The sequence below is a fragment of the Haliotis asinina genome, chromosome 3 (genome assembly GCF_037392515.1).
Source record: "Haliotis asinina isolate JCU_RB_2024 chromosome 3, JCU_Hal_asi_v2, whole genome shotgun sequence".
Lineage (NCBI taxonomy): Eukaryota > Metazoa > Mollusca > Gastropoda > Lepetellida > Haliotidae > Haliotis > Haliotis asinina.
The window spans coordinates 35,612,054-35,625,649 of record NC_090282.1 but is presented as its reverse complement, the minus strand read 5'-3'; the positions used below and the strand labels follow the sequence as shown (position 1 = coordinate 35,625,649).

At 39.0% G+C, this 13,596-nt stretch overlaps 1 protein-coding gene across 1 annotated transcript in view; it reads right to left on the bottom strand.

Annotated features, from left to right (window-relative positions):
* Window positions 1–7,264: 7,264 nt before the first annotated feature.
* LOC137277888 (cubilin-like) overlaps window positions 7,265–13,596 on the bottom strand; it is a 41,027-nt gene continuing 34,695 nt past the window's right edge. Inside the window, exons 19-26 of the mRNA XM_067809876.1 lie at window positions 13,423–13,566; window positions 12,781–12,871; window positions 12,021–12,145; window positions 11,415–11,558; window positions 10,973–11,063; window positions 10,243–10,367; window positions 9,882–10,043; window positions 7,265–8,784 (exon numbers count right to left, since the gene is read on the bottom strand). Coding sequence (XP_067665977.1) covers window positions 8,639–8,784; window positions 9,882–10,043; window positions 10,243–10,367; window positions 10,973–11,063; window positions 11,415–11,558; window positions 12,021–12,145; window positions 12,781–12,871; window positions 13,423–13,566 — 1,028 coding nt within the window. The 3' untranslated portion in view covers window positions 7,265–8,638. The remainder of the gene's footprint in view (window positions 8,785–9,881; window positions 10,044–10,242; window positions 10,368–10,972; window positions 11,064–11,414; window positions 11,559–12,020; window positions 12,146–12,780; window positions 12,872–13,422; window positions 13,567–13,596) is intronic.

The window sequence follows — 13,596 nt, the reverse complement described above, 5'->3', positions numbered from 1 at the left end:
GACTGCGGGTGTGTTTTTAAAGTCTTGCCCAATGCACTGTGTAAACAATGATAGTCTCGGTGATAAGCTCGATAGGGGCCCTTCCTTAAACTGTATAGACAGCGATCAGTACCTGCGCACCAGTCCCGCGGTGGAATATGGGTCATGCTTGCACGTGATACGTCCACGTGGGCGGGGCTTAATTAGCATAATATTATCTTGCTCTTTTTCAGTGCTCTGTGTTTTCTTACAACAGTCATCGTCTCTGAGACAACGTTTGTAACACTGTATATAGCATAATCTGGGAATCATCTACAGCAAATCAAGGAGTCCTGTATATATTTATGCCCTGAGTGTTTGCGTATTTACAATAATTCATTTAATTTCAAACGAATATATTTCGGGGTTTTTTTAATGACTGGTTTGCATCTATTTGGGGAGTTCACTGCTGGGACTGTACAAAACAATCCATCTCAACCTTCATGTAAAACCCCACTTGAATGGCTTGAATTTCGCAATCTGTATAGAGTGACACTCTCTCCCACATCTCAGTACCTTTCCATACACAAGTAGTCGTCAGTTAAACAAGTGCAAGTCAGGGTCTAGCGCTGTTGTAGGGCACACTCCCACGCAAATAACGTTATTTCAGTGATCAATTCATGAAATTCTTGTTTTCCACCACTGTGTGTTGGGGGTTAATCGACACTGGTTATTTTCTTGTTTTATATACAATGTGTATTGTTTTATTCACACACACACACACACACACACACACACACACACACACACACACACACACACACACACACACACACACACTCATACATACATACATACATACATACATACATACATACATACATACATACATACATACATACATACATACATACATACATACATACATACATACATACATACATACGTTTCTTTTAGATTTTTACTTTATGTTTGTTTTTAATTGAAGCTGCTGAACTTCACATCGTAGACATGGAAATGTAGCTATCGCCCTGCCCAGCTGTGGTGAAGTCCATGCTTCAACAATTCACCTTCAGCCTCAGCCCACCTTGGACACACCTGCATTAAATGACACTGTAAGATAGAATGAAAAATGAATGAATGAATGAATGTCGAAAGGGCTATGTACTCGAAACTACAGTAACATGAGTAAATACTCATTTTAGCTTTGTAACACACATTTATGCGCAAACATTCACCTGGTGATTGTTTAACTAAGGAATGTGTCGCCACCGAAACTATATCTAAATGTTTAGTCCGGATTATGGAGATTCAAGTGTAAAATATACATGTTCGTGTAACACCCACAGACGTTACCTTCAGTCAGGTTTAGTTTCACATTCTGTGTACCGTGCCGGTACGAACTGTTATCTGATATAAATGTTATTGTCATGGCTATTTAAAGACTAATCGTGTCTAATAACTCACATAAAGGACACGACAAATGATAAGTGCCCTCTTGTCTTCGTTTTTATTCCAGAAATGTGGAAAACTTACACAAACGTATACATTATATGGTGCACGATATCACATGTATTCTTATGAATGCTAATCAGGCATTGTTCAAGTTAAAAGAGTCTTCTTCGTTGTGTTTAATAATACACGCAAGGGTAACAAGTAAAATGTATTCAGCTCATTTCTAGATATTTGAACAAGGTAAAATCCATGATCCAAGTTCCGGTTTTTAAGATAAACAAGACAGTACGAAAGTATACTGAAACATATCTTGGGCTTGGTAGATTCATATATTTGGTTGTTTTTCTGCCGAAACATGGTCACTTTCATTCAAAACAACAAAAACAATTAAATAAATGAAGCCCAAAGAACAGAGAGAGAAGACATGTCAATAATTCAACTGGGTGACCAGACAATTGTAACACTGAAAGAAGGAAAGCATACTTCCCCGTAACGTTGGATGTAAAAGTCCCTGTTTTAATCATTCAGTGCGATTCAAGGGCACATTGCAAATGTGAAGTAATAAAAAGTCAGTGATAAGGGGCTATATTTGGGTTTGTCTGACTCGCTGACTTGGGTCATGTATATCCTCCCTTGCCAGTGGCGTAGATTGATGCCCATGACTTCAATCACTGGAGTGGTTGCTCTGGGCTCGATTATGTAGTAGTAGTAGTAGCAGTGTAGTAGTAGAGCAGCAGTAGCAGCAGCAGCAGCAGCAACAGCAACAGTAGTAGTAGTAGTAGTAGTAGTAGTAGTAGTAGTAGTAGTAATAGTAGTAGTGCTTAGCCTCTGATTATGTATAATTTTGATAGTAACAAACCAACCCATGTACATTAAAAAAGGATTCCCTAGACCTGAGGAAATCTAGACTCCCTTCATTCAAGGCTTTAGCATTCCAGAGAGGGCTTGGAAGAAGGGACAATAATGTTGTTCGGGGACTGTGAGACAGACTATAGCAGGAGCAGTGTAGCATTTGCTATCGCGCGCGTGTGTGTGCGTGTGTGCGTGCGTGCGTGCATGTGTGTGTGCACATATATATGTTCATGAACATATTACCGACTTTCTTTGTTGTGATTGCCTGTATCTTCCCTAATATTGATTCAGTGAGCGGAACAAGTCTCGTTCTCGGGCGTATTAATGATTTTTACCATCTGATTATGATCTGGCCATCTGATTAGAATAATTGGAAATATCTGTTCAAATATGAGTTGTGTACATGAAGTACCGTTACCTAGCAGCCATGCAACACCTGACAGTTTGATATATCGATCTCCATGAGCCTGGTTCATGCATTATTAATGCAACAACAATATTGTTCTTGAGGCCATATTTTGTTTTAGCAGCACCAATTCAGATGCAGAGACTTGACCGCAAGGGAAATGTATTTCGCCTCTGGAATTGCTCCACGTTTTCACCAGTATTACCATGGCTGACGATAAGAGCCTTATATAATACTTTCATCCCTCAACGGGACGGTTGGCTAGCCCAGTGGTAAAAGCGTTCGCTCGTCTTGACGAAGACCGGGGTTGGTTCGAATGCCAACATGAGTACAACGTATGAAGCCCATTTCTGGTGCTGGTGCTTAAAACCAAACTCACTTACTCACTAACTCATCACATATCAAGCTGAAAATAACAAAAATATTCAATGCAACTCACACTGTTCAATGCTCACTACCCACAACGCTGGCATGTACCCTTTGTTCCCTTGTCTTTTTAGATATACCTTTGACTTGCCTTGACTTTGCACGTGTTTGTGATATGTGCCAGTGGTGGGACAGGTTACAGTAACCTTTCACGAACAACAATGTACCAGTTACTATCATTTAAAGCGACACAACATTTTAGCGTAGATATCCTACGATTATTAAATGAATTTTAACGATATTGATTATTGTGAGCATGGAAACGTTGTTTGTCGCTTTTCCCACGTAAAGTATCGCAGGTTTTGTTGTTATTATTTGTGGTGGTTTGGTTAATGCTATTGTTCATACAGACAGATACTGAACCTGAACATCAAACATCGAAAGACGTAGTCACGATATACTCCCTACACAACATCCTACACGTCAGTTAACAGTTAACAATGTCTGCTGTCGTCAGTTAACAATGTCAGTTAACAACGTCTGTTGTCGTCAGTTAACAATGTCAGTTAACAATATCTGCTGTCGTCAGTTAACAATGTCAGTTAACAACGTCTGTTGTCGTCAGTTAACAATGTCAGTTAACAATGTCTGCTGTTGTCAGTTAATAATGTCTGCCAGTTAACAATGTCAGTTAACAATGTCTGCTGTCGTCAGTTAACAATGCCAGTTAACAATGTCTGCTGTCGTCAGTTAACAATGTCAGTTAACAAGGTCTGCTGTTGTCAGTTAACAATGTCTGCTGTCGTCAGTTAACAATGTCTGCTGTCGTCAGTTAACAATGTCAGTTAACAACGTCTGTTGTCGTCAGTTAACAATGTCAGTTAACAATGTCTGCTGTTGTCAGTTAATAATGTCTGCCAGTTAACAATGTCAGTTAACAATGTCTGCTGTCGTCAGTTAACAATGCCAGTTAACAATGTCTGCTGTCGTCAGTTAACAATGTCAGTTAACAAGGTCTGCTGTTGTCAGTTAACAATGTCTGCTGTCGTCAGTTAACAATGTCTGCTGTCGTCAGTTAACAATGTCAGTTAACAATGTCTGCTGTCGTCAGTTAACAATGTCTGCTGTCTTCAGTTAACAATGTCTGCTGTCGTCAGTTAACAATGTCTGCTGCTATGGTAGGCCAAGGGCACACCCCCTGCCCATGTTGACATTTGTGCTAACGGTATGCACAGTTAACTGCATGTATGTCATCATACACAGCTGTTTCTGAGATCCAGCATGAGCTGAATAGGCTTGCGTTGAAACCAGCGATCAATAAAACCGTCCGAATGTTTTCTACTATATCATGTGTGACGCTTCACGTCGACTTATTTACAACGTGTTTTCAACCCGTGAAGATCCAGGGTGGAACTGATCTTCAGTAACACATGCTCGCCGTAAGAGGCGACTAATGGGATCGGGCGATCAGGCTCGCTGACTTGGTTGATACATGCCATCGTATCCCAGTTACGTAGATCGATGCTCGTAGATCGAATATACATATATTCAATGACCATATTAATATTATTTGTTCTCCTATTTTCTTGTAGTATATCGTTCAACATATTTCGTAATAGGTTGTGTGAGATATATCTTTGTTGCCTACGTCGTTTTCGGTGAATGTATTTGGTTGAAATTAAAACGTAATTGGTAAAATGTTGGCGATATTTTTAAGTTGAGCATACATTATTTAGCACTCGTGGCAGTGGTTGTGGCAATAATAACAACAATAGCAGTATTTTGTTTGTCCATCGATTGTTTAACATCGAAATATCCCTGTCACATTGCGGCATGTAGACACTCCAGTGATCGACCTTAGGAGCATCGATACATACAAATGTTGAAACACTCTCAGGCAAATCACGCAAGCTTGAGAACCTAATCTGTTTAGTTACTTAACTCACTGACGACAACAACACCCTCGGCATATTCCAACTAAATGACGGTGGTTCATAAATAATGCGAGTATGGAATCAAGTGATCAACAGCATGACCTATACCACTGACCGAATCGCATAGAAAGTGCGGAGTGAACGTATCAGTCACAGGGGCTGGTTGTTCTCCCAGATCAAACTGAGTGTGTAGTCACCAGTACAAACTGGGTTAAGCTTGACATGTAGTGAAAGTATAATCTGTTATCATTTACTTGAAACTCACAATTATGAATAAAACCATTTTACACTGACCTAGGAGTCAAGAAGCTACCGAAGCCATACATATATAAATGATAACAGTTCTTGAAAGATTTGGCACGCGCTGTACATGCAAACATGCATGTAATTCTGAGATTTAAATGTTCAATGGCAATGTTAAATTATGAAGATCCACAATCGTAATTTCACTGTATTTGATTTACTTTTTTGTTTAAAGTATAATTCACTGGTACGTTTTAGCAGACTGTAGATTTGTCTTAGTGGTTCTAAAATTGACTATCTATCGTTTTGGAATTGGTTTGTGTATAGTACCGAGTACATGGAACTTAACACAGGGACAGTGTGTTATAATAATCGAATTTCAGTCGCTAACTACCAACAATAACACTTGAAATCTTAACACTGCCTTAATAAATCAACCACAGGCGAAACAGTAATACCCAAACAAGCAACGGTTACAACTACCACCAGGACCACAGACATTTCCTGCAGATATGGTAACTCAAAATCAACCATTATATTTGACAAGGCTGATGCTATTAACACGACCAATGACGAAACAGAAAACTAAATACGAGTAGCTTAGCTAGACAGAATGTTAAAACTGGTGTATGATTACTGGAGCACAAATCCAATGCATCCTAGATGTGGGCCTTGCAATGACCACAAAACATATATTTTTTATAATAACCAAGCCAGGAATTATCCCAGAAAACATAATGAAGCAAATGAATTGAACATTTGAACTTTTCCATGTTAATGGCTACAGTCGCCATTACAGTTAGTGGGGATAATAATAATTTAGTAGCTTTTTCGGGGAGTATTGTTTATTCTCTATGTGAAGAAAAACGAATGGTAAACATAGGAGGAGGACCGCAAATGCCACGACATAGCTGTAGCAGTCAGGCTGGCCAGTCACAATGGGCTTGGAAAAGAACGAAGGGGTCTGATTTTATAATTGAAAAAATGTACTCAGTTAAAATACTTAACAGTGTTGAAACCGCTGTGCATGAATACTGCGCTGGACCCTATGACCCCAACATTATCTATATTTAATACACCGTCAGAGAGTCAGAAATTGCGTTGGACTTGGCAGTGACCTCGAGCTCGCTAGGTGCTAGGCAGTTACACAAGTGACAAACATTTGTGCCATGTGAAAACGAAAAAAACGGGTAAGAGATCAATAATGAACTATATACTTGTTAAAGATAGAACTAGATTAATGCCTGCGAGCGTAACACTGAAAACGAAAGAACACATAAATCCTCCTAAAACAATTACATGGCGAGAATTACTTTAGGTATGTATATATGTATCGTGCTAAACCATTAAAACGGTTATCAATTGTGTTTTTTATGGCTCTGGATCCTGTTAAGTTTTCGCTCCCGGTAAATATAAAGAAATAGTGCCAAATTTGGTTTATATCTAGCAATTGATTAATAACAGAGAATACTTACAATACAATGTGCAACCAAAATAATATTGACGACTTCAGTCCCTTGTGTTAATGTGAGATCAATGACTCCAAACATCACTGTTATATGGGGTTTGCTGTTTGATGTTTTATGGGAATGATCTCAAAAGATGTTCCTTCAAATGTAACCCTGTTCTAAGAACGTAGGGGCCAAATGTGGATGAAAACACTAAACTATGGGCAGTGTCCCCACACCCCCACTGTCTATACTACTCCTCGCTGTCATGCCTGTCATAAGCGTACTCAAATATTCCCCAGGAATAACTCCCTTTGACACTCTAGGTAATGCAGAAGGCTGTAGTGTTGGAATTGTCTTTTTCTCTGAAAAGGTTTAGTGGTTAAGATTAAGCATCTCTTGCTGGGAGAAGTCCCGTCTGGTGATAGGATTACGTGTCAAATTGGGGAAGGGCCCTGAGCTGAAGCTGATGCTTTATCAGGCTATCTATCCCTGATCGCCAAACGTCTTTGATGCATTAACTTATTTAAATCTGTAAAACATAATAATATAAACTCTAATAATCACCTGGAAATATTAATCCAAAAGATAACAAAAACGTATATGTTTTCACATTTCTTGATCTCAATACACAGCATGACAAATTTAATTATATACAATAATTATTGTAAAAAAGTAAACATTGGTATAAAAACAAGGTGAAACCTTCACATGTATGTGAAAACAGATGTTAAAAGGTCAGCTGTTACAAAGCCATTCCGTTAAAATGTATGTTGCAAGAAAAATTATTACATTCTTCGTGGAATGTGCAATAATCAAATCCAAATTTTAGTTTAGTTGTAACAAAAATGACGGGGAGTTCTACAGAGGCACTTAGAAGTTGGACGACCATAATCCAAGACATGTCTTCTGGATAACACGAAGGAGCAGAAATTGGCTCTAAAACGCCGAGTAAAGACTATAAAAGTTGTTATCCAGAAAGCTTGCCATGTGCTCAAAGCGAGTCAAAATCAGTATACATTCGAAAACTGGCACACACTCTCTCTCTCACTCATTCTTTAACTAGTACCAAAGAAGGCGTTCAGAAAGACATACAACATTCACTAATGGTGTTTCTGACAAAGCTATATCGGCTTCAGATACATAGTTACATATTTATACATAATAATACACATATTCATCTTTGCACCTTTAAGAAATAGTACAAGAATTGTTCCAAACAGGAATAAAAAACGTCAGCGCAGAATCTTGACAATTCTGGTTATCTGATGAATAGGACTTAAAATATCATACCTGCCATGCAAAGTAATGGATAAATTGAAATCAGACTGAATCATGCTGATTTCAAGTAAAATGGACAATGATTCAAATGATCAGTATCCAGGTCGGACTGACAAGAAATCAATGAATAGATACACCGGTTTTAATCAGTGCCGTTATTGACTTTGTGCATGATACTGACATAAAGACATCCCACTAACGCTGACACATTCTTATTGATGTCGATAATGTCAACAGGTGATGTCATTTTATCATGGACGGCATAAATTATTAATATTCTGTCGTGTAATGGTTAGTTCGATATATTTACAAAAGATATTTATATGGACACATAGTGGGGCAAAGGTGTTTCCTATGATTCATTATGTGCTGATTTCAAAGAAGAATAGTTAATCTGTCTATCTATTCATTCATCTATATATACAGGTCTATTCGTCTGTACATATGTATATATAGATACATATACTACAGGAAACTAATAAGGGGACGCGTGACAGTACAGGTATTCCTATATCCTTTTCCGTGTTCCTTTGCTTGCTTTTTATTGCAAAGTACGTAAAAATGTGGAAATGAATAAAGAAATACCTGATTTTTCATGTGTTCCCGTATTTGTTACTAGCAGTATACATTAGTATTTTACAAAGAGAAAACCACGTCTAATGCCTTGTCGTTTGTGAAAGATTTACAACGTAAACTCATTTCACAGCATAGGTTGTTGCTGGTTTCCCTCTGCGTCGTCGTCTAAAGGGCTTTTTAACGACGATGAATACAATGGCTCCAATAAGACAAACTGCCAGTAAAGCACCAATCACACCACCAACGATTGCTCCAACATTTGAGTCTGGAATGTAATAAAAATTGCCACTTACATTGTAACTGCTTCTATTGTAAATGATAATGCATTAACAACATAACTGATAGTGGAACCTCTGCTGTGATGTGTGCCTCTGCTGTGATGTGTGCCTCTGCTGTGATGTGTGTCTCTGCTGTGATGTGTGCCTCTGCTGTGATGTGTGTCTCTGCTGTGATGTGTGCCTCTTTCTGTTTGCTTTGTGTGTAACGCCACACTCAGCAATATTCTTATTTACAGACAGCCTCTGTATGAAGGCGGTCTGTATATAATTAAATCTAGGCCAGATTTTCCCGTGATCAACATCATGAGCACCGATGGTGTGATTATGATACGGTCGCCTGTGTCAACCAACTCAGTGCACCTCAACACTCCAATCCTAACCCGGATCTTCACGGGTGGCGTACATGTACATTAATAAACGTAAAACGAAGAGAAAAATGAGAAACTGAGACTCTTTAAACAGCAGTTTGACAAACGTTCGTTTATTCTGCTGTTGCACTTAGCAAATTCGTGCTTATTGAATATTTGATTCTGTGAATAATAGATTCTGGACCTGCCAATAGAATTATTAAAATCAAAGGCATCGTTCTGCACAGCTGAGATACCATGCATCAACCCAGACGGCCAAACCTGACCAATTCTACTCAAAATAAGTAGTAGTGGTTGTAGCTGGTTGGCTGATTGTTAAGAGCCGCACACACCAATATTCTAGCTGCGGTCTGTAAGCAATCGAGTCTGGAACGGACAATCTAACGATCAACACCATAAGCATCGATATGTCTATTTTGGGATACGATGACATGTGTCAACCAAGTCAGGAAGCCTGATCACCCGATCCCTTTGGTTTCCTCTTGCGGCAAACATGCGTTACTGAAGATCGATTCTGATCCGAGTCTTCACGAGTCGGTGGTTGTTGAGGTACATGTAGTAGTGTGATGGTACTGTGCAGTTACCGCATGTAACTTCAGCTCAAGTGAATAAAGCCGCCATATAGCTGGAACATTGCTGAGTGTGGCGTAAAACTAAACTCAAAAACTAAAAAGTGAATAATACTAATTTGTAACACGTGATTCAAACAGACTCACCATTATCTTCTTTAAGTGAATAGAAATTAATCTTGAATCCTGCACCGGTGACGTCGTTTTCGTTGCTTATTAAATAGAGACCCATGTGTTGTCTTGAACTTCGGAATGTTGGTGTATCTTTTCCACACCACTGTCCAAGAAGTTTGGATGACTTAGAGGCACCTGAAACGAAAAATGCACATTGCTATATGCGAGATAAAAACATGATCGATGTGATGGCTGCATAGTAAATAAGGATTTGTAGAGATTGCTCTGTTTTGTCTATACAATATTTTTTTTAAAGGCATTAGTCACAAATTCGTCTCGTTCATGCATTGGTCATTTATACCTTTAACATAAAAGAACATTAAAGTATGACTACCGTCGTGCACTTGAACTCTGTCGTTGACACAGCCATCTGACTCTTCAATGTCTGACGTCACTACTTTTATGATAACGTTCTCACCAATGGTCACTGTGTATAGATCCCAGGAATATTCCGCATTCCTTAAGAATAATAACAAAAGTTAAACATGACCTAGAATCATATGTCTATATCACTTTCACAACATACTTTCACTACATACGTCATATTTGACCCGTGAAGGTCCTGGGTAAAATAGGCCTTCAGCAACCCACGCTTGCCAAAAAAGGCAAAAGGCGACTAACGAGATCGGGTGGTCAGGCTCGCTGACTTGGCTGACACATGTCATCGGTTCCCAATTGCGTAGATCGATGCTCATGTTGTTGATCACTAAATCGTCTGGTCCAGACTCGATTATTGACAGACCGCCGCCATATAGCTGGAATATTGCGGAGTGCGGCGTAAAACTAAACTCACTCACTCACATGCGTCATAACCGGGTGAGAATTGATCATCAACAACAAACGTTTGTCGAAAACGCCGACTAACGGGATCGGGCGACCGGGCTCGCTTACTTGACTCTGGCGTCATCGTATTCCAAATCATTTTGTGGTCTGGTCCAGACTCCATTATTTACAGACCGCCATGGAATAGCCGAGTTTGGCGTTAGCCAACAAACAAAATAAAAACAAGCAAAACAAACTGTGCGATAATATATATATGATTAGTATGAAACACCAGTAGTTACCGTTGGTAGTGCAGAGGGTAGTTTGGAGTGAGAAGGGTGCTCTCTCTCCTCTGAGCATATTTATTCACACGATTCCAGAATGTGCGGTCAGCTGAAATCAATGTTAACTTGTCGAGTTTGTAAGTTACTTATAATAGTGTAGATCTAGAATCTGTTATAAGTTTGATTTGTTATATATATCATTGTTTATTTCATGTCATATCACAGTTGTATTAAAACTAGAATATGAACACCAATAAAAATATGGAATCTGGGAGATCCTCATATCAAATACTAGAATAAAATACTGTCTATGCATGTCACTGAAACATGGATCCATTCTCAATCTCCCAAACAGACCAAGGACATGAAAATGACACTCTATCTTTGTAAACAATATTACAATATTAACATGCACTATCAACCCATTATTCTCTTTAAATCTATACACCGAACTACCAACCTGCTAGATACGAGAGTGTGAAAGTACGGCTAACTGGCTGGGATGTAGCCACAAATGTGATGAAGACATTTCTCCCCGTCATTCTGAAACTTGGCAAACCAATACCACAAAAACGTCCAATGAGAGGACTTGATCTGGAACTACCTGAAACAAATATTTAGCAGTTTATCTTTCACGATTCCTGAACAACAACAAAGGATTCCAACGGCTGTAAGTCTAAAAATAATATGACTGAGTCAGTATTGTTTTACGCCGGTCTAAGGTAATAATCCAGTAATATCACGGCGTGAGGGCTACTAGACATGGGCTTCGGACATTGTATCGAATCGTCTTCAGCGCGTGACCATAGACCATAAGACTATCTCACCGCCTCATTACTGAGTTGATTGAATAGGGACAGTCGTCTGCGACGTCGATAGCGTTCTCTATTTTCCATGCGTATTATCAATTTTCATTTTATTTTCAAACGGAAATCCATGTACCATCATAAATCATTACAGCAGGATGATATTATAGAAATAACACTGAGTCAATAGAACCGTACCATCATAAATCATTATAGCAGGAAGATATTATAGAAATAACACTGAGTCAATGAAACTGTACCATCATATATCATTAGTTTGTCACCAGTACAGCTCTCCGATGTAGTTATGTCAGACTTTGTAACAGTAATGTCAAGAGTCTTCGTACTATCTGCTCTTCTCAACAACCACGAACAGGAACGGCTCCTAAAAGATAATACAGAGTGAGTTACTTAAGTATTAGGTATTACGCCGCTTTTAGCAATTTCCAGGCTAAATCGCCGCGGGGGACAAGAGAAACGAATTTCACACACTCTACCTATATGGGCAATCGGACCCGACGGTCTCTCTCTCTCTCTCTCTCTCTCTCTCTCTCTCTCTCTCTCTCTCTCTCTCTCTCTCTCTCTCTCTCTCTCTCTCTCTCTCTCTCTCTCTCTCTCTCTCTCTCTCTCTCTCTCTCTCTCTCTCTCTCTCTCTCTCTCTCTCTCTCTCTCTCTCTCTCTCTCTCTCTCTCTCTAACGTGACAAACCTCTAGGATACACCACCGCCCCCACAAAACAACATTGACAAAATACCCGTGGTACAGTGTATTAATCCTGAAGTAATTTGAAATTCAATCATTTTCTTTCATATGTTTACATAGACGTGTACACTTTAAAACACCAAACAGATGGAAACCATACGTAATAGATTCTTATGACTTCTCCGGACACCTTGACCATATGTACGAAATGGGGCCGTGCTGTTTCTTAATATATAAAATTACCCCCTTCCAAATTGTTCATATGGAGATATTTAATTTGCCTGATATGGCATGTTTCGTAAACTCTATTTCCACTCACCGACTGTAGCCCTCAACATCTCCAGGAAATATAATATTCCCTGATCTCGCGTTGTCGTTGATGTTGATCGTATAATCACAAGGCAAGGGATCTGAAAGAATAAATACACTGTTATTTTATTTTTGAAATTATGTAGAAGCAGATTTTCTTTTGATGTGATATAGTATAATTGTTGGCTCACTCTCATCATTCTAAACGCATGAGAACAGGTTGTAGTTTGATTAATCAAAATTAAAACGAATAAAGCGTTAATCCTTCGCGACAATGCACGATATATGGATGTACCAGCAACTGACCCTTTACCACGTGGTAGAGAAACACGTGTAATCATATGCACCCTGACATGGAGGCACCAGGGAATAACACAACAATAAGGGTGTGGTTCATCATATTGAAAGTCTTGGTTCGACTTCCATGTGGTTGTAGTGTATAAGACCAGTTTCAATGGTGATCTTCCTGGCATACTACCATAAACGGCATAAACTTAAAGCTAGCCATACACCACAAATATTTCTCCACATGACTCTCAAATGTTTTTTCATGCTTCACTTGAAGATGATCATATAAACACTCAGCATGAATAATTGGTCTCGTTAAACCATTTCTAATTAGTTGAGAAATCGCTTTATTGAGAGTAATCACCTCTTGTTTGCAAGTATTGCAGATTCATTCCTCTGTAAGTACCCTCAGCTCTTAACAACAATGTCATTACGTAGGATGTACTCTGCCGCCGAAGTAAGGTGACGTTTCCACACTCCCAGACAGTGTTGGGGGCATCACTGGATCCTGTAACAGAAACAAGTGCAAACAGATGAA